At 47.9% G+C, this 21,320-nt stretch overlaps 1 protein-coding gene and 1 non-coding gene across 5 annotated transcripts; both read right to left on the bottom strand.

The window, feature by feature from the left end:
• Positions 1 to 32: 32 nt before the first annotated feature.
• LOC137312247 (zinc finger protein 229-like) lies at positions 33 to 20,591 on the bottom strand. 4 transcript variants are annotated; one of them, XR_010960686.1, is made up of 3 exons: positions 19,974 to 20,392; positions 17,960 to 18,086; positions 33 to 180 (listed from the first exon to the last, which is right to left on the bottom strand). XR_010960686.1 is itself a non-coding variant. In XM_067978867.1 (3 exons), the coding sequence occupies exon 3, from the start codon at positions 11,715 to 11,717 to the stop codon at positions 10,650 to 10,652; it is 1,068 nt and encodes a 355-aa protein (XP_067834968.1). In that variant the 5' UTR covers positions 11,718 to 12,069; positions 17,960 to 18,086; positions 19,974 to 20,591; the 3' UTR covers positions 5,959 to 10,649. The 4 variants fall into 4 exon arrangements, 1 of the variants encoding a protein (XP_067834968.1); XM_067978867.1 differs by lacking the exon at positions 33 to 180 and adding an exon at positions 5,959 to 12,069 and having other exon boundaries at positions 19,974 to 20,591; XR_010960685.1 differs by lacking the exon at positions 33 to 180 and adding an exon at positions 14,400 to 15,117 and having other exon boundaries at positions 19,974 to 20,117.
• trnat-ugu (transfer RNA threonine (anticodon UGU)) lies at positions 7,035 to 7,108 on the bottom strand. Its single transcript has one exon. It is a non-coding gene; the product is annotated as a tRNA-Thr (tRNA).
• Positions 20,592 to 21,320: the final 729 nt, after the last annotated feature.

Below are 21,320 nucleotides of genomic sequence, written 5' to 3'. Positions count from 1 at the left end.
TGTGTGTCTCGGTGCTTTCCCACTCACACTGATGTTTGAAATCTTCTCCCACAGATAGAACAGACAAACATTTCTCCTTCCACATTCAAAGGCCGATGATATTCAGGTCCTGATGAATCGAGTGACTCTGTCAGATCTTGGCGTGATCTTTGGTTTGAGTTTCCCTCTGTAAATCCTCCCCTTCTAATACCCTATAAAGGAGTTTATAAAAGTCATCACTGTAAGTACAGGGTAGAAATTCAGAACAGACAATTCTAGTTTCTACAAAACCTTCTTTCCTCTCTTGTGCCTCAAAGCTGTAAATCCCCGTCCCACACACTCTCCCTCCTCCCTCTGCTGAAATCCAAACCCATCGCATCATCTTTCAGTGGCCCGAAACCATGAGTGAAAGGGTGAGAGAGTGAAAGGGTGAGAGAGTGAATGTGAGAGAGTGAATGTGAGTGTGAGAGAGTGAATGTGAGTGAATGTGAGAGTGAGAGTGAGAGAGAGTGTGAATGTGAGAGAGAGTGTGAGAGTGAGTGTGAGAGAGTGAGTGTGAGAGAGTGAATGTGAGAGTGAATGTGAGTGAATGTGAGTGAGTGAGAGAGTGAATGTGAGAGAGTGTGAGATAGTGAATGTGAGAGTGAATGTGTGTGAATGTGAGTGAGTATGAAAGAGTGAATGTGAGGGAGTGAGTGTGAGAGAGTGAGTGTGAGAGAGTCTGAGTACAGCAGTGGGCTCGGTGTGGAGAATGAAGTGGGGCAGCAGTGATCATAATCTCATTAGGTTTAGAACAGTTATGGAAAAGGACAGGGGACAGTCAAATGTGAAAATTCTTAACTGGAGGAGGGCTAATTCCAGTGAGTTAAAAAGGGATCTTTTCTGTGTGGATTGGAATCAAAAATTGGCAGGCAGAACAGTAATTGAACAGTGGGAGGCCTTCAAGGAGGAGTTGCTTTGGGTACAGAGTAGACAGATTCCAACGAGAAGGAAAGGAACAGCATCCAAAGCTCGAGCTCGGATGAATAAAGATATAGAGATCACCATTTCTCCTTCATTTACAGACGATCACTGACCGATCATCATTTCTCCTTAATTTACAGACATTCCCTGACCGATTACCGTTTCTCCTTCATTTAAAGACGTTCCCTGACCAATCACCATTTCTGCTTCATTTACAGATGCTCCCTGACCAATCACATTTCTCCGTCATTTCCAGATGCTCCCTGACCGATCGCCAGTTCTTCAATTACAGACACTCCCTGACCGATCTCCATTTCTCCTTCAATTACAGACGCTCCCTGACCGATCTCCATTTCTCCTTCAATTACAGATGCTCCCTGACTGATCACTATTTCTCCTTCATTTACAGATGCTCCCTGACCGACCACTATTTCTCCTTCATTTACAGACGCTCCCTGACCGATCACCATTTCTCCTTCAATTTCAGACGCTCCCTGACAGATCACCATTTCTCCTTCATTTACAGATGCTCCCTGACTGATCACTATTTCTCCTTCATTTACAGACACGCCCTGACCGACCACTATTTCTCCTTCATTTACAGACGCTCCCTGACCGATCACCATTTCTCCTTCATTTACAGACACTCCCTGACTGACCACTATTTCTCCTTCATTTACAGACGCTCCCTGACCGATCACCATTTCTCCTTCATTTACAGACGCTCCCTGACCGATCACCATTTCTCCTTCATTTACAGACGCTCCCTGACTGATCACCATTTCTCCTTCATTTACAGACGCTCCCTGACTGATCACCATTTCTCCTTCATTTACAGACGCTCCCTGACCGATCCCCATTTCTCCTTCATTTACAGACGCTCCCTGACCGATCACCATTTCTCCTTCATTTACAGACGCTCCCTGACCGATCCCCATTTCCCCTTCATTTCCCGGCGGGTAGTGAGGGGGGGATAATGTTCACTGTTTTATATTCGGGTCTGGGGCCGCACTCGGGGTTTGTAAAGCCTGAGCCTGGGCCTGAGCCCGGACCCGGGCCCCGGGGTTTATTGAGCCTCTTGCTCCGATCCTCTGACCTGCACCGAACGCGCTCCTCCCGCAGCCTCGACTGGCCGCACATGCTCAGGACACACTGACCGATAATGAGTCACTACCGCGCCTGCGTGCTGGGCTCCATTGATTCAGATAGGGCACAATCTGAACCGCGCTGCATGCTGGGTGATGCAGCCGCCATTGATGATCTTAATATCAGGCCGAAAAACAAAGACATTGGAAGCAGGGAGAGCGCGTTTGGACCAAGGATAATAAAATAAACTGAAATCCCAGCGCTTCGAGCCATTAAAACCGGCACAAACACACAGCATTGAAGCCCCCCTCCACCCCGAATTTGGTGAACTCCAGAAAAAAAATTTTCAGTGACTTTTATTAATTTCGTTTTATTAAATGTTGCAACTGAAGGGTTCAATTAATGTTTATTTTCCAAATGCACCTCGGGACCGCCAGTCTCACCATTAATCCCGCCTGGCTATTAAGGAGAGTTCCGGACCAATAGGAGGAGCGGAAATTTATAGGCATTTCATATAAATCGTGGGGTGTTGCAGGGATCAGTACTGTGGCCTCAATTATTTACAATATATATCAATGACTTGGATGGAGGAACAGAGTGTCTTGTGGCCAGATTTGCTGATGGTACAAAGATAGGTGGAAAAGCAAGTTGCAATGAGGACACAACGTGTCTGCGAAGGGATATTGACAGGTTAAGCGAATGGGCAAAAAATTGGCAGATGGAATATAATGTGGGAAAATGTGAAGTCATTCACTTTGGGAGGAAAAAAATATTTTGCTTTTTTATTTGAATGGAGAAATACTACAAAATGCTGCAGCACGGAGGGATCTGGGTTTCCTCGTGCAAGAAAGACACAATTCAACATACAGGTGCAGCAGGTAATCCAGAAGGCAAACGGAATATTGGCTTTTCTGTCTCGGGGGATGGTGCATTAAAGCAGTGAAGTGATGCTACAAATGTACAGGGTGCTGGAAATGTACAGGAACCTAAAGCAATTAAGATTAGTAAAGAAAAAGTACTGGAGGAATTAATGGGACTAAAAGCTGACAAATTCATTGGACCTGATGGCCGACATCCTCAGGTTTAAAAAGAGGTGGCTGCAGAGAAAGTGGATGCATTGGTTTTATCTTCCAGAGTTCCCATGATTCTAGAAAGGTCCCCATGGATTACAAGGTACCAAATGTAACCCCGTTATTCAAGAAAGGAGGGAGAGAGAAAACAGGGAACTACAGAACCTTTAGCCTGACAATAGTAGTAGGGAAATTGCGAGAATCTATTACTAGGGACGTGGTAACAGGGCACTTAGAAAATCATAATATGATTAGGCACATGCAACATGGTTTTATGAAAGGGAAATCGTGTTTGACAAATCTATTTGAGGTTTTGAGGGTGCAGATAGCAGGGTAGATAAGGGAGAACCAGTGGATGTAGAATATTTGGATTTTCAAAAGGCATTCGATAAGGTGCCACACAAAAGTTTGTTGAACAAGATTAGGGTTCATGGGATTCTGGGTAATATATTAACATGGATTGGGGATTTGATGACGTACAGAAAACAGAAAGTCGGAATAAACAGGTCATTTTGGGGTTGACAGGTTGTAACTGGTGGGGTGCCGTGAAGATCAGTGCTTGGGCCTCAGATATTTACAATCTATATTAATGACTTAGATGAGGGGACCGAGTGTAATGTATCCAAGTTTGCTGACGATACAAAACTGGGTGGGAAAGTAAGCTTTGGTCTTTCAGCAACGTGTTGAGGAGAATCCTTGTTTCTGTTGAACATGATGTAAGAAACATGGACAGCGAACTCTTGAGTTTACAATTCTTCTTGTTTGTACAAAATGTCTTCTCATTCGTTAGCAGCAATTAAAAAATACACTTTACCCAATGGCTCAAAAGCTGAACTTGTTCCACACGGGAGCTGGGAAAGGCCTCTCGACATTTCAGCCGATCAACAATTGAAAGCTGAATAATTTCACCCGTGACACCGTGACACCAGGCAGCAGATTTGCCTCCCGAATTTTCCCTACACGACACTTCAAACCGATGAATCCCTGCTTCACGGAAAGAAGAATTGTGTTTTTGGTTCTTTAGATTTAAAGATGTCGTGCCGGCCGCTTTACCATTTCAGCTCTCGCCAATCGCCCCCTCTCCCTCCTATAAACAAATAAACTCTCGCCTGCTATTGCAAGACGGGAGGCCAGAGGAGCCTCAGTGCCCACATGGGGACATGAAGAAGTCGATGTGTTATGGAACCGGTTGTACCTTGAACTCCAGTCAAAATGTTTAGAAGGTTCAACTACTTTAGATGGCGCTGGAGCTCACAACCCCAGCATTTCTCGAGTGTATAATTATTGTAGAAATAACGCGCGCTGACCGATTGCGCCACTGGAGCCGCGCACGGTCTGTGTCCCCAGTGCTCCCATCAAACAGCTTCATCCTCGGTCTCTCAATTATCGCTTCCTGATCTTTCCAACAAAGAAGCCTCCAAACAAGAGGCGATTCGTTAAACATCAGCAGTGACCTTTAAAAGCCGTGGAATCTGAAACAAAACCCCAGACAATAAAAGTTCTTAATTATATTATTAGTGACTTAAGGACAATTATTTTCATGGTACTTTAAGGAGGATTTGGGCAAAGTGGAAGCTGAAATTATGAAACTCTCTCTGGGCTGTCGGTGATTGGAGAGATGGGCGTTATTTCATTTGAAAACCGAGGCTCGGAACTTCCTGATGGAGAAGTGTGAGAGAAGATTGTGGTTAGTCGCAGTTGCCGGGGAGATCGAGAGGAGAGGGAGAAAAGTCAAAGTCACAGCTGTGACAGCTCAAGTGCTCTGCTTATCTGTAATATTTAGACAGTAATGTACAGTACAGGACAAACCAGTTTAGAATGTGACCGTGACACGTAAATGTAACGACACGTTCTTGTTTCTGGGCTCATTGAGGTGGGAGTATAATTCTCGATGCGAGGTTCATATCCCGGCGAATCCCTAATTTAGCCCGGGACTTTTGATCTTGATCTGCGGTTCAAACTTTTGCAAAGAGGGAAAGGAAGTCCCCAAATCACTCCACCTGAATCTGAAGCGCTTTCGGAAGAAATTCAGTTCAAACAATCAGGACTTTAAAGGCACCTCCATGAGCTGCACTTTCATTGAACGAGCTTTGCTTACAATTGCATTCGACCTTGAAACCGCTCTGGGCTTTCAACTCACTGAAGCAGAGTGTGGCCGCTCTGTATCTGTGAGCATGTCGGTGACGAGGTTCGCTTTGATATTGGTCGCTTTCAATTTTTAAAAATTTCACCAAACTCAGGGAAAAGAAACCGAGAATCGAATTGTCCCTGTAAGTGATGAATTGAAGGGATTGGTGCTCCAAGCAGATCTGGAAAATGCGCAGTGCGGTCGCTCAGGAATTCCAAATCCACCCTCTCACCACTCGGCGATCATATTAACTGAGCTTTACTCTGGCCCAGTGTCACCGCGCTGAAATCGAGTATTTCTCCGGCACGTTTCTCTTAACTTCACAGTTGCTGGTTTAAGATTGAAGACCGGCTCGTTGGATTTTCACTCCTGCAAGTTTCAACCATTCATTTTGGACTGACTGCAGACAACTGTTCTATTGGTCACTGCAATCAAAAAGTTCAGCTCAGTGAGTTACTGGTTCAGTGGGTGAATTCTTCACCTGTCTCGGTGGTGCTATCGATTGGTGCGAAAGTTTGATGGTTCGAGCCCTAATTTTATTTTCCCTCAGGATTCATCGCCTCAAAGTTCCAGGGTTTCAATGTGTGTTTTGTCTGCAAGAAAATGTACCGTGATCATTGCCGGCTGAGCAGGGCTGATATTCCACCATTTACCCTGTTGTCGGAGAGCAGGCACATGAATCATATAAAGGAATGGAACATTGGCTTCACGGAAATCACAATTCATAACCCATTTATTTTAAACGGGTTTATTTTAAATGAGTTAACACCAGCCTTAAATGGTAGACTCAGGACTGTCACACAAACAGGTTAAATCTTCATAGAATAATTACTACGGTCATTTTTAGACTGGACGCCTCACGGCGACATTGCTGTCAGTGAAGAGAGACGAGAAAGACCAAAGTGCCGTTTGCCCCTCTCAGTGTGGCCCTGAAGGACTGTGTCCAGGCTGAAGTAATGTTCCCACCGGACGATCCTCCCCCCAGATAGTCCTTTCTGAGCTCCAGTCAGGTGATGCTAAACACTCAGGTGGGAAAGACCAAAATCTACAACAAGGTGATTAAAACAAAGCTGATTTATTTAACAGATACCCAGAATATTAAACTCCAGCCCAGTTATAGGGCTTATTAACATCAGGAGAAACAAACCCCAACTGTCAGAATGAACATGGTTCAGTCCTGGATGGGATTAACAGCAGAATCCAACTCCTGTCGTCACTTTTGAACTCCCTGGTGTCTCAGTACGTGTGATGACTGAGTGAATCCCTTCCCACACACGGAATCATAGAATCAGAGAAAGCTACAGCACAGAAGGAAGCCATTCGGCCCATCGTGTCTGTGCCGGCCGAAAAAGAGCTATCCAGCTTAATCCCACTTTCCAGGGCTTGGTCCGTAGCCCTGTAGGTTACGGCACTTCAAATGCACATCCATGCACTTTTGAAATGAGTTGAGGTTTTCTGCCTCGACCACCCTTTCAGACAGTGAGTTCCAGACCCCGACCACCCTGTCCGCTTCTGTGTATCCTCGAACTTTATCACTGCTATCCGGAGGTCGAGGAGACAACCATTCGCTCCTCTATGACATAAATCGTGAATTATACCCTGACCCCGACGAGCCCAGAAACAAGAACGTGTCCTTAAATTAAAGTGTTACAGACACATTCTATGAGAGGTCTGTCTGTGCGATGAAATGGTGTTTTTGAACAGTCATTCTGATATCGGTTTCCTCCTCAAACCTGAACAAATACCAATTCCAAAGTGTGACTTTGTCGCTGAATTCCACAAATGAGGTAAAAATAATAAATTACACAAGGCACTGCTGGGAGTTGAACCCAGGATCGCCTGTTTACAAGACAGATGCTTGAACCAACTAAACCACAGCACCAATTCACAGCACCTGCTCCCCACCTCGTCTCACTAATATCGATCAGCGACACGTTACTGTCTGTTCGAGGGACAGACCGTTTTATCTTTGTCTATTTCCCTTGTCCGTTTACCTGTGCATCCTGATACTGCCTGTATTTCTCGCTGTGTTTATCTTTGTGTATCCATCAGTGCATTGATACACGGATGATTAAGTGTGCTTGTGTTTGTTACATTAAATAAATTAGGGGTTCAGACAATTCGGGGTTCAGACAATTCTCGCTCTGACATTGGAGAACTATTGAGTCATAGAGTTATACAGCACGGATAGAGGCCCTTCGGCCCATCATTGAGCCGAACTTTACAGCAAAGTGTTGTTTATTGTGGTGCTGAAACGAAAAAACCGAAGAGGTCCAAAAAGGGAAAAGGAGCAAAAACTTGTGAGGGAAAATAACGACAACAATCAAGGTATTTACAGGTATATTAAGAGAAAGAAGGGTGACTAAGAGTAATGTGGGACCCTTAAAGACAGATGGAGGTGATATTGTAATTGAAAATCAGGAAATGGCAGAGTTGCTGAATATTTACTTTGCATCGGTCTTCATAGAAAAGGATGAGGCGAACATAGCAGAGACACGAGGAAAACTGTAAATAAATCAAGGGGATTCAGTGCAAATAAAATAATGGCGATGGAGAAAATAATGAGATTGAAGATTGTCAAATCTCCAGGACCTGATTTTACCATCCCAGGGGAATAAGAGGAATAGGTAAGGAACTTGTACATGCTTACTCATGATCGATCAAAACTCTCTTGATTCAGGAATTGTTGCTTTAATTGAAACATTGTCAATGTCACTCCATTATTTCGATGGGTCGGAGAGATAAAGTTGGAAATTCTAGGCCTATCAGTCTGACGCCTGTTGTGGGGAAGTTACCAGTATCCGTTATTGGGGAAAGAATGACTGAGCACTTGGATAAATATGGAGTAATCAGAGAGAGCCAGCATGGATTTGTAAAGGGGAAGTCAAGTCTAACAAAGCTCGTTGAACTTTTTGAAGATGTAACTAACGTGCTCGATAATGGAGTGTCTCTGGGTGTGAGATGGACATTGACTTCCAAAGGCATCCAATAAGGGACCACATAAGAGACTGTCAACAAAAATGAGAGTGCGTGGAATTTAAGGCAACCTATTGAAATGGGTCGGGAGTTGGTTAGAAGGTGGGAGGCAGAGGCCCGGGATAATAAGGGATGTACTCAAATTGGCCGGATGTGATTAGTTCTGGGGCATCAGCTTTTTCCGATATGTATAAATGACGGAGATGAAGGAATAGAGAGCCGAACACTCACGTTTGTCGCTGACATCGAGTTAGGAGGCGCAGTGAGTCGTGTAGATGGGAGCATAAAGTTACAAAGGGAAATTGATAGATTCAGTGAGTTGGTAAAACTGTGTCAGATGGAGCTTACATAGAATTACATCGAATGTACATCACAGAAACAGGCAATTCGGCCCAACTAGACTATACCGGTGTTTATGCTGCAGACGAGCCTCCTCCAACCCCTCTTCATCTAACCCTATGAGCAAACTCTAATATTCCCTTCTCCTCTATGTGCTTATCCAGCTTCCCCGTAAATGCATCCATTCTATTCGCCTTAACTGCTCCTTGTGGTGGTGAGTTGAACATTCTAACGACTCTCTGGGGAAGTCTGTTTCTCTTGAATGCCAGATTGGATACATTAGTGACTGGATGATATTCATGGCCCCAATGTTTTGGAGTCCCCACTCCCACAAGTGCGAACGCCTTGTCTATGCCTCACCGATAAAGCCCTCACATAATCTTAAAGCCCGATATCAGGTCACCCTCAGCCTCCTCTTTTCTATACAGAAGAGCCCCAGCCTGTTCAAACTTTCAATATGGGGAAGTATAAGGTCATCTACTTTGGACGGAAGCAATATAGACCAGAGTATTTTCTAAATGGTGAGAAGCTCGGAACTATGGAGGAGCAGAGAGATTTAGGGATCGAAGTACAGAAATCACTGAAAGCCAGTGGACTGCTGAAAAAATAATTTGAAAGTCTAATGTGATGTTGGCCTTTGTCTCAAGGGAGCTGGAATTCAAAGACATGGAAATATGTTCCAGATAGAAAGCTCTGGTGAGACCCCATTTAAAGTATTGCATTCAGTTCTGGGCACACCCCTCAGGAAAGACATATTGGCCCGTGGAGGGGATGCAGCGCAGTTTCACCAGAATGATACCGGGGCTAAAATGGTTACATTATGAGGGCAAGTTGCGTGGACAAGGTTTGTATTTCCTCGTGTATCGAGGATTAAGTGGTGATGTAATTCAGGTGTTGAAGGTGATTCAATGATCCAATGGTGGGTGTGTGAGTTGGTGCTGAATCGGTCCCCTTCAGTGAAGAGAGGGTCAGCGGGCGCCTGACAGACACGGCTTGGAACGGGACTCGCTTCTCTCCGGCGGCAGCGGCTGGTTTAGAGAGATCTCTCTGTCTGCTGCTGTTACTCCGCCTCCCGCACTCTGGGAGAACCGCGGAGGTCGGTCCTCATTTTTCTCTTATGGATCCGGCTCCATCCGTTTACTGTTGACGGGAGTGCGTCTGATACCAAGTCAGTCAGAAGTGGGTGCAAATCACAACATCGGCACAGGCCCAAGGACTGGGGACTGGTTTGATATTGGGTCCTTTTTAAGGGACCGGCTGTAGAATGTTTGTATAATAATAATGATCAGAATTAACTTTGAAACAATGAATTTTTTTTCAGTTATTTCCCATTTCCACCCTCACCAGTTTTATACAGTAACAGGTAACAATGTTTGAGGGATGTGATGTCCAGTGTTGGTGGAATCAGTGTAATTTAACTTGATACATTGAAGAATCTCTTGTCTATCCCAGGCTCTTACCTTAGGTTTAGACCCTCACCTAGTTTAAAATTGGTCACTCACTGATATAAATAAACCAGTAACAATCCCGAAACCTCAGCGGGGATATTTGTTCCGATACTTAATGACGGTCCCAATTTCCACTGAAATTCTCAATCAGCAAATCCCAGAGGCTGTTTCGGGTTTGACAAACTGTGAAACAGATTGTTTTAAAAGCCGGAAAGAGGGAAAAACTGGTGGTTGATATGAAGTGTTATACATTATCTCTTTCTGTTTCAGATTTACAATTTCTCTTTGTGTGTTACTGACAGGAGAGGCTATAACGGAGCCCAGTGACTGGGTAACGAGCTGCACTGAGTCATTGGCCTGTGTTACAGACCGGCTCGTTGGACCTGCTCATTTCGTGAACTCGCTGGTGTCTCAGCACGTGTGATGACTGAGTGAATCCCTTCCCACACACGGAGCAGGTGAACAGTCTCTCAACCAATGGGCATGCGTTGATGTCAGCAGTTCATTTCTACTTTTAAGCTCTTCTCACAGTCACTGCATTAAAAGGTCACTCAATAGTGTGAACAAGTTAATGTTTCAGAAGGTGGGATGATCGAGTGAATCTCTTCCCACACACGGAGCAGGTGAACAGTCTCTCCCCAGTGTGAGTGCGTCGATGTCTCAGCAGTTCGTTTCTGATTTTAAATCTCTTCCCACAGTCAGAACATTTAAAGGTCTCTCAGTGTGAACGCGCTGGTGTGTCAGCAGGGTCGATGACTGAGTGAATCTCTTCCCACACACTGAGCAGGTGAACGGCCTCTCCCCAGTGTGAACTCGCTGGTGTGTCAGCAGGGTCGATGACTGAGCGAATCCCTTCCCACACACTGAGCAGGTGAACGGCCTCTCCCCAGTGTGAACTCGCTGGTGTTTCAGCAGGGTGGATGACCAAGTGAATCCCTTCCCACACACTGAGCAGGTGAACGGCCTCTCCCCAGTGTGAACTCGCTGGTGTGTCAGCAGGGTCGATGACTGAGTGAATCCCTTCCCACACACTGAGCAGGGGAACGGCCTCTCCCCAGTGTGAACTCGCTGGTGTGTCAGCAGGGTCGATGACTGAGCGAATCCCTTCCCACACACGGAGCAGGTGAACGGCCTCTCCCCAGTGTGAACTTGCTGGTGTGACAGAAAGTGTGATGACAGAGCGAATCCCTTTCCACACACGAAGCAGGTGAACGGCCTCTCCCCAGTGCGAGCACGATGGTGTCTCAGCAGTTCAATTTTGCTTTTAAACCTCTTCTCACAGTCAGAACATTTAAAAGGTCTCTCATCAGTGTGAAGTCGCTGGTGTGTCAGCAGGTTTGATGACTGAGTGAATACCTTCCCACACACGGAGCAGGTGAACGGCCTCTCCCCAGTGTGAACTCGCTGGTGTGTCAGCAGGGCGGATGACTGAGTGAATCCCTTCCCACACACGGAGCAGGTGAACGGCCTCTCCCCAGTGTGGGTACGTTGGTGTGTCAGCAGATTCCTTTTGCATTTAAACCTCATCTCACAGTCAGAACATTTAATAGGTCTCTCCCCAGTGTGAACTCGCTGGTGTGTCAGGAGGCCGGATGACCGAGCGAATCCCTTCCCACACACGGAGCAGGTGAACGGCCTCTCCCCAGTGTGACGGCGTCGATGAGTTTCCAGCTCTGAAGGGTAATTGAATCCCTTCCCACAGTCCCCACATTTCCACGGTTTCTCCATGGTCCGGGTGTCCTTGTGTCTCTCCAGGTTGGACGATCAGTTGAAGCCTCGTCCACACACAGAACACGTGTACGGTTTCTCCCCACTGTGGACAGTGCGGTGTTTTTTCTGGCTGTGTAACTGGTTAAAGCTCTTTCCACAGTCAGTGCACTGGAACACTCTCACTCGGGTGTGTGTGTCTCGGTGCTTTTCCACTCACACTGATGTTTGAAATCTTCTCCCACAGATAGAACAGACAAACATTTCTCCTTCCACATTCAAAGGCCGATGATATTCAGGTCCTGATGAATCGAGTGACTCTGTCAGATCTTGACGTGATCTTTGGTTTGAGTTTCCCTCTGCAAATCCTCCCCTGTAAAAGAAGTTTATGAAAGTTATCACTGTAATTACAAGATAGAAATTCAGATCAGATAGCTCTACTTTCTATGGAACATTATTTCCTCTCTCATTAGTCAAAGCTGTAAATCCCCGTCCCACACACTCTCCCTCCTCCCTGTGTGAAATCCAAACCCATCGCATCATCTTTCAGTGGCCCGAAACCATAAGTGAAAGGGTGTGAGAGAGTGAGTGTGAGTGTGAGAGAGTGTGAGTGTGAGAGAGTGTGAGTGTGAGAGAGTGTGAGTACAGCAGTCAGAACAGTAATTGAACAATGGAGGTCTTCAAGGAGGAGTTGGTTTGGGTGCAAAGTAGACAGATTCCCACGAGGAGGAAAGAAATGGCATCCAAAGCTCGAGCTCCCTGGATGACTGAAGATATAGAGATCACCATTTCTCCTTCATTTACAGACGCTCCCCGACCGATCACCATTTCTCCATCATTTTCAGACGCTCCCTGACCGATCACACTTTCTCCTTCATTTACAGACGCTCCCTGACCGATCACCATTTCTCCTTCATTGACAGACGCTCCCTGACCGATCCCCATTTCTCCTTCATTGACAGACGCTCCCTGACCGATCCCCATTTCCCCTTCATTTACAGACGCTCCCTGACCGATCACACTTTCTCCTTCATTTACAGACGCTCCCTGACCGATCACCATTTCTCTTTCATTTACAGACGCTCCATGACCGATCACCATTTCTCCTTCATTTACAGACGCTCCCTGACCGATCCCCATTTCTCCTTCATTTACAGACGCTCCCTGTCCGATCACCATTTCCCCTTCATTTACAGACGCCCCCTGACCGATCCCCATTTCCCCTTCATTTCCCGGCGGGTAGTGAGGGGGGGATAATGTTCACTGTTTTATATTCGGGTCTGGGGCCGCACTCGGGGTTTGTAAAGCCTGAGCCTGGGCCTGAGCCCGGACCCGGGCCCCGGGGTTTATTGAGCCTCTTGCTCCGATCCTCTGACCTGCACCGAACGCGCTCCTCCCGCAGCCTCGACTGGCCGCGCATGCTCAGGACACACTGACCGATAATGAGTCACTACTGCGCCTGCGTGCTGGGCTCCACTGATTCAGATGGGGCACAATCTGTACCGCGCTGCATGCTGGGTGATGCAGCCGCCATTGATGATCTTAATATCAGGCCGAAAAACAAAGACATTGGAAGCAGGGAGAGCGCGTTTGGTCCAAGGATAATAAAATAAACTGAAACCCCAGCTCTTTGTGCCATTTAAACCGGCACAAACACACTGCGTCGAAGCTCCCCCACTTTGGAGAAATCCAGAAAATATTTTTTACGGTAACCTTTATTAATTTCGTTTCATTAAATGTTGCAACTGACGGGTTCAATTAATGTAAGGAATCTTACAACACCAGGTTATAGTCCAACAAATTTATTTTAAAATCACAAGCTTTCGGAGATGATCCCCTTCGTCAGGTGAATGAGTGAAAGGTTCTCAAATCGCATATCTTGTATTAGGCTGGGACACCATCACACCAATCAAAAGGTGTCGTTGGTGTTCAGACAGATGAGCCACGGTGAACAGCACGTCCCAGTACACTGGAGAACAGCGTCCACGACACCACACAACCCTGCCACGCAACCTCTGCAAGACACGCCAGATCATCGACACGGATACCACCATCACACGAGAGGACACCACCCACCAGGTACATGGTTCATACTCCTGTGACTCGGCCAACGTTGTCTACCTCATACGTTGCAGGAAAGGATGCCCCGGAGCATGGTACATTGGCGAGACCATGCAGACACTGCGACAACGGATGAACGGACACCGCGCAACAATCGCCAGACAGGAGGGTTCCCTCCCAGTCGGGGAACACTTCAGCAGTCAAGGACATTCATCCACCGATCTTCGGGTAAGCGTTCTCCAAGGCGGCCTTCGAGACACACGACGACGCAAAATCGTCGAGCTGAAATTGATAGCCAAGTTCCGCACCCATGAGGACGGCCTCAACCGGGATCTTGGGTTCATGTCACGCTACACGTAACCCCACCAGCAAGGGGGAAAAAAAGTTATCTGTTTTTAATATTCTCTCTCTCTCTCTGCCTTTCGGGTCTCTTTCTCTCTGTCTGTGTAATTTGACACAATGTGTATTCAGTATACTGGGACCTACTGTTTTCCGTGGCGAACCTGTCTGAACACCAACGACACCTTTGATTGGTGTGATGGTGTCCCAGCCTAATACAAGATATGCGATTTGAGAACCTTTCACTTACTCACCTGGCGAAGGAGATAATCTCCGAAAGCTTGTGATTTTAAAATAAAACTGTTGGACTATAACTGGTGTTGTAAGATTCCTTACATTTGTCCAGTTTCCTGGGTCAGCGGCCATTAGTCACGGTGGGCCCCTGATGGAAATTCCACCGGCGAGCAGCAGCCCAGCGGCCCCCGGGAAATTTGTAATAACTTTCAAAAGGGAACAGGACAAATATTTGAAGGGGAGAAATTTGCAGGACCGCGGGGAAAGAGGGACTAATTGGACAGCTCTTTCAAAGAGCCAGCACAGGCACGATGGGCTGAACGGCCTCCTCCTGTGCTGTAAGATCCTATGAGGTTCAAGGTGCAGCATCGACAGGGTGGAGCGGCTGTCACCAGCTGTGCCTGATGACCATCAGGTGAAGTCCAACACAGTGAAGGAAATGCAGCCCCCAGTGCACTCTCCCTCCCTGCAGCATTCCTCCAGGAATCCACTCGACACTGTGCAGCATCACACCGGCAAATGAGTTGGAGAGGAACTTCTACAAACGTCAGATTTTTCCCAAAGAAGTTCGGACGTTTGTCTCTCTCTCTCTCTCCTGGGGAGCAACGGGGCCGGGTGGAATTAATCCCAGTACCTTCCGAAAACAATCAATCATCGAAAGCTCAGGGCAGCGAACACTATTGGTCCCACCTCCTGATCCAGGGCATGTCTGAGGATACTGATTGTTTCCAGGACTCCCTCAGACTGGTCTGAAACACCGACCGGGGGCCAATTACTGACTGCAATGCTACGAATTAAAACACAACCTACAGTTTAAACATTCAAAGCACCCCATTTAATATAAAGAGACATTATTGTAAATTAACCCCACCCACTGAACACTCTCCAGGCACAGACACACACACGGGCCAACGTTTTACACACACACACACATCGTCGTTACTCAATGAGCTTCTTGGCTTTGAAGAAGCGTCGCAGGTCGAAGACCTGCCAGGTGGCCAGGCCGACGAGGCAGCACATGGAGAAGATGCTGAAATACAGGACATGAGCACTGGTGGACTCTGCACGGAGGGAGAGAGAGAGAGAGAGAGAGAGAGGGGCTCATCAAACAGGTTGGAGGAGTGGATTCAATCTGCACTAAGATCACTTCACTGAAGGCAGCCCTCCCTCTTCCTTTCACCTTGCTGCCCCGAGCACCGTTTCCCTGCTCCTGGGTCACTGCTGCTCCGAGTCTGGCCTTTGGTCGATGCCTGGGGTCACTCCCTCCCCTGAACCCCCATCCTGGATCCTCTCTCGCGAAACAGCTCAGGTGAGAGCAGGGACATGGCAGGCTTTTCATGGGAGCGTCACTCTGTCCACAACTGACACCCTGTCCCTTTCTAACAGGTCAATCCTATCACCTAGAATCTTACAGCACAGGAGGCCTCTCGGCCCATCGTGCCTGTGCTGGCTCTTTGAAATAGCTGTCCCATTCGTCCCACTCCCCTGCCCTTTCCCCATAGCCCTGCAAATGTTTCCTTTCAGTGTTTATCCAATTCCCTTTTGAAAGTTATTATTAAATCTGCTTCCACCGCCCTTTCAGGCAGCTCATTCCAGATCATAACTCGCTGCGTAAAATAAAACCCTCATCGCCATCTGGTTCTTTTGCCAATTACCTTAAATCTGTGTCCTCTGGTTACCGACCCTTCTGCCACTGGAAATAGTTTCTCTTTATTTAATCTATTAAAACTCTTCATAATTTTGAACACCTCTATTAAATCTCCCCGTAACCTTCTCTGCTCTAAAGAGAACAATCCCAGTCTCTCCACATAACTGAAGTCCCTCATCCCTGGTACCATTCTAGTAAATCTCCTCTGCACCCTCTCCAAGGCCTTGACATCCTTCCTAAAGTGTGGTGCCCAGAATTGGACACAATACTCCAGCTGAGGCCTAACCAGTGTTTTATAAAGGTTTAGTATAACTTCCTTGCTTTCGTACTCGATGCCTCTATTAATAAAGCCCAGGATCCTGTATGCTTTTTTTAACAGCCTTCTCAATTTGTCACCTTTAAGGATTTGTGTCTGTGCACTCCCCAGGTCTCTCTGTTCCTGCATTCCCTTTAAAATTGTACCATTTAGTTTATATTGCCTCTCCTCATTCTTCCTACCAAAATGTATCACTTCCCACTTCTGTGTTAAATTTCATCTGCCATGTGTCTGCCCATTCCACCAGTCTATGTCCTCCTGAAGTCTGTTACTATCCTCCACATTGTTTACTACATTTCCGAGTTTCGTATCATCTGCAAAGTTTGAAATACCCTGAATACCCAAGTGCAAGTCATTAATATATATCAAAAAGAGCAGTGGTCCTAATACTGACCCCTGGGGAACACCACTGTATATTTCCCTCCAGTCTGAAAAACAACCGTTCACCACTACTCTCTGTCCCGTAGCCAATTTTGTAACCATGCAGCCACTGTCCCTTTAATCCCAGGGGCTTCAAATGATCCCTTCTGTCTCTGGACCCCGTTTATACCGTCCTTCCCCAAAAACTTATTCCACAACTCTGCCCTCTGGTGTAGAAAGGTCCCAGCCCTCTGACTCCAACTCCCTGGTTTAGATGAGTGGAGGCCTCCAGCCCATGGAGCACCCCATCTAACGGCCCATGAAAGGACTCTGTGTTTTCCCTCCGCTACCCGACTGAGAGCCTCCCCTCCGGGTGTTCCATCCTGCCCACACTCGCCCCAGTTTGTACACACCTTCCCTTATCCTGCAGTCAAACTTGGAATGAAAATATGCAGAATCTTATCTGCCTCGACAAGGCCCCCTTGTCAGAAGATGGTGGGTTCGAGCCCCACTCCAGAGACTCGAGCACCTAATCCAGGCCGACACTCCCAGTGCAGTACTGAGGGAGTGCCGCACTGTCGGAGGTGCCGTCTTTCCGATGAGACGTTAAACTGAGTCCCTGCCTGCCCCTCTCAGGTGGACGTAAAAGATCCCACGGCCACTAATGGGAGAAGAGCAGAATTCTCCCCTGGGTGTTCTGGCCAATATTTATCCCTCAACCAACGCCACTAAAACACAGATTATCTGGTCATGATCACAACGCTGTTTGTGGGATCTTGCTGTGCGCAAGTTGGCTGCCTGTTCCCTAAATTGCAACAGTGACTACACTTCAAAATAGTACATTACTGGCTATAAAGTGATCTGGGACGTCCCGAGGTCGTGGAAGGAGCGAAATAAATGTACGTTTTTAAAAACTAAGTCCCTTTGACACTGGGGATCAGTCCTGCAGTCCTTTTAACCCCTGGCCCCTGGTACCCAAGCCCTAGACCACCCCTCTTTACTCCGAGGGCTAGTGGAGGGCAGTTGGGGCAAGGGATGCTTTGCCACAAAGTGCCTGAAGCAGAGCCCACTGCATCTTTCACAGGACGACTGGATAACCGTATGAAGCTGAGGCTCGTGCTATGGGGGAGAGAAGGGGAGAGGGGCTTATGTCCCGGGAGGTGGAGGGAGCTAAAACCTACAAACTTCTGACTTGGAGGGGTGAGTGACGCTGACCGAGGAACGAGACAGGGTCCCCGAGACCGAGAGCAGTAAGTGGAGAAGGGGCGGGTGTTGCAGACTGAAGCCTGTGCTGGGTGCTCCTACCATTGGTGTCCCTCATCTCTTCCTCTCGCTGCTTCATGTCGGCAAAGTCACTGACGATCGACTCTGACAGATCCTCCAATCGTCGCAGCTCCACCTCAAGTGGCTTCAGCTTCTCCGCCTTGGCGATCTGGGCAGGGAGAGAGAGAGAGAGAGACGGTCTGTAAGATCGGACAAAGATGTCGTAAATCCATTGTTGACTTGAGAGACCCACACGACAGAAAGGATATTGAAGCACTGGAGGCGAGGGGAGGGGTTGTAGAGAGGGGCGAGGTTCTTAACACTCCCAATCTTGTTTCTTGATATCACGTGGAGTGAAACAAATTGGCTGAAGACTGGCTTCTGTGATGGTGGGGATATCGGGAGGAGGCCGAGATGGATCATCCACTTGGCACTTCTGGCTAAAGATGGTTGCAAACGCTTCAGCCTTGTCTTTTGCACTCACGTGCTGGACTCTGCCATCATTGAGGATGGGGATGTTTACAGAGCCTCCTCCTCCCGTTAGTTGTTTAATTGTCCACCACCATTCACGACTGGATGTGGCAGGACTGCAGAGCTTTGATCTGATCCATTGGTTGTGGAATCGCTTAGCTCTGTCTAAAGCATGTTGCTTCCACTGTTTACCATGCATGTAGTCCTGAGTTGCAGCTTCACCAGATTGGCACCTCATTTTTAGATACGTCTGGTGGTGCTCCTGGCCTGCTCTTCTACACTCCTCATTGAACCAGGGTTGATCCCCTGGCTTGTTGGTAATGGTGGAGTGAGGAAAATGTCGGGCCATGAGGTTACAGATTGAGCTGGAATACAATTCTGCTGCTGCTGATGGCCCACAGCGCCTCATGGATGCCCAGTTTTGAGCTGCTAGATCTGTTCTGAATCTATCCCATTTAGCACGGTGGTAGTGCCACACAACACGTTGGATGGTGTCCTCAGTGCGAAGACGGGACTTCGTCTCCACGAGGACTGTGCGGTGGTCACTCCTACCAATACTGTCATGGACGGATGCATCTGTGACAGGTCGATTGGTGAGGGCAAAGTCAAGTAGGTTTTTCCCTTGTGTTGGTTTGCTCATCACCTGCCACAGTCTGGCAGCTATGTTGCTAACAGTCCTTTTATACTTGTTTTAACTGTCTGATTCACTTCTTTTATTCCTCATGCTATCTGCACTTGTGTATAGAACTCTTATTTGGGCAACAGACCGACTGGACCACATCTAGAATATACTGTGTGCAGTTTTGGTCTCCTTATTTAAGGAAGGACGTAATTGCTTTGGAGGCGTTTCAGAGAAGGTTCACTCGACTGATTCCTGGGATAAGGGGGTTATCTTATGAGGAAAGGTTGGACAAGTTGGGCCTGTACAGGCTGGAGTTTAGAAGAATGAGAGGTGATCTTATTGAAACATATAAGATCGTGAGGAGACTCGAAGGGGCAGATGCTGAGAGGATGTTTCCCCTTGTGGGAGAGACTAGAACTCGGGGACCACAGTTTAAAAATAAATGGTCTCCCATTTAAGACGGAGATGAGGAGAAACTTTTTCTCTCAGAGGGTGGTGAGTCTGTGGAACTCTCTTCCCCAGAGAGCGGTGGAGGCCGGGTCAGTGAATATTTTTAAGGCTGAGTTAGATCGATTCCTGATTAACAGGGAAGTCAAAGGTTATAGTAGATGGACAGGAAAGTAGGGTTGAGGTCACAATCAGATCAGCCTTGATCTTATCAAATGGCAGAGGGGCCGAATGGCCGACTCCTGCTCTTCATTCGTAGGTTCTGATGCTGTTTTTCTCACTTCTTAAAAATATCACACTTGTTTTTCATCACTGCTGTATTATTTTTTAATCAGTTATTTTATTATTTCCTGTATTTTTTGATGAACCTGAAGTATTTATATTACCTGTGACACTATTTGTGACCTGGACTTTGTTCTCATCCCTTTTTTTTATCAGTGAGCTATTTTCACTTTTATTATTATTTCTGCCCGAGCCCTCCCCGTACCCCAGGACCCCCCCCTCGGACTCACTCACCCGGGGGCAGGCGGCTCTCGAAGCAGATCTCGAACATGTCGTAGTCGTCAGTGGTGAAGGCGAATTTGCCCTTCGTCGCCTCCTCCTTAGAGTACAGGATGTGTCCGGAGGAGTCCGTCACCTGGGGGAGGGGAAACAGAGAGGTTACACCCTGGCTCCAGCCCGGAACTGTCCCCCACAGCTCCCTCCCCACACCACCCTCCCAATGGTGGAAAGGTACAAAAAGATCATTAAAAAGGATAATGGAACGTTGGCCTTTATCTCGAGGGCTGGAATACAAAGAGGTGGAAGTTATATTACAGCTGGACAGAGCTCTGGTCAGACCCCATCTGGAGACACTGCGTCCAGTTCTGGGCACCGTCCCCTCAGGAAGGATATATCGGCCTCGGAGGGGGTGCAGTGCAGATTCACCAGAATAACACCGGGGCTAAAAGGGTTAAATTACGAGGACAGGTTGCAGAGACGAGTCTTGTATTCCCTCGAGTGTAGAAGATTAAGGGGTGATCGAATCGAGGGGTTTAAGATGATTAAAGGATTTGATGGGGTCGATAGAGAGAAACTATTTCCTCTGGTGGGGGGAGTCCAGAACAAGGGGGAATAATCTTAAAATTAGAGCCCGGCCGTTCAGGGTGATGTCAGGAAGCATTTCTTCACACAAAGGGGAGTGGGAATCTGGAACTCTCTCCCCCGGAAAAGGGGGAGGCCGGGGTCAATTGAAAATTTCAAAACTGAGATTGATGGATTTTTGTTGGGTGAGGGGATTAAAGGGAATGGAACCAAGGGGGGAAATGGAGTGAAATACAAATCAGACATGGTCGGACTGAATGGGGGACATGGTCGGACTGAATGGGGACATGGTCGGACTGAATGGGGGACATGGTCGGACTGAATGGGGGACATGGTCGGACTGAATGGGGACAAGCTCCCCTCTCTCCCCCCCCCTCCCTCCCCTTTCTCTCCCCCTCCCTCCCCCTCTCTCCCCCCTCCCTCTCTCTCCCCCTCTCCCCCCTCCCTCTCTCTCCCCCCCCCTCCCTCTCTCTCCCCCCCCCTCCCTCCCCTTTCTCTCCCCCTCCCTCCCCCCCCCTCCCCCTCTCTCCCCCCTCCCTCCCCCCTCCCTCCCCCCCCCCTCCCCCTCTCTCCCCCTCCCCTCCCTCCCTCCCCCCCCTCCCCCCTCCCCCCCCCTCCCCCCCCTCCCCCCTCCCCCCCCTCCCTCTCTCTCCCTCCCTCCCTCTCTCTCCCCCCTCCCCCCCCTCCCCCCTCCCCCCCCTCCCCCCTCCCCCCCCTCCCTCTCTCTCCCTCCCTCCCTCTCTCTCCCCCCCTCCCTCTCTCTCCCCCCCTCCCTCTCTA

The sequence above is a fragment of the Heptranchias perlo genome, unplaced genomic scaffold (assembly GCF_035084215.1).
Source record: "Heptranchias perlo isolate sHepPer1 unplaced genomic scaffold, sHepPer1.hap1 HAP1_SCAFFOLD_408, whole genome shotgun sequence".
NCBI lineage: Eukaryota > Metazoa > Chordata > Chondrichthyes > Hexanchiformes > Hexanchidae > Heptranchias > Heptranchias perlo.
Note: the sequence above shows the minus strand (reverse complement) of the source record. Positions and strands in the feature narration are given on the sequence as shown.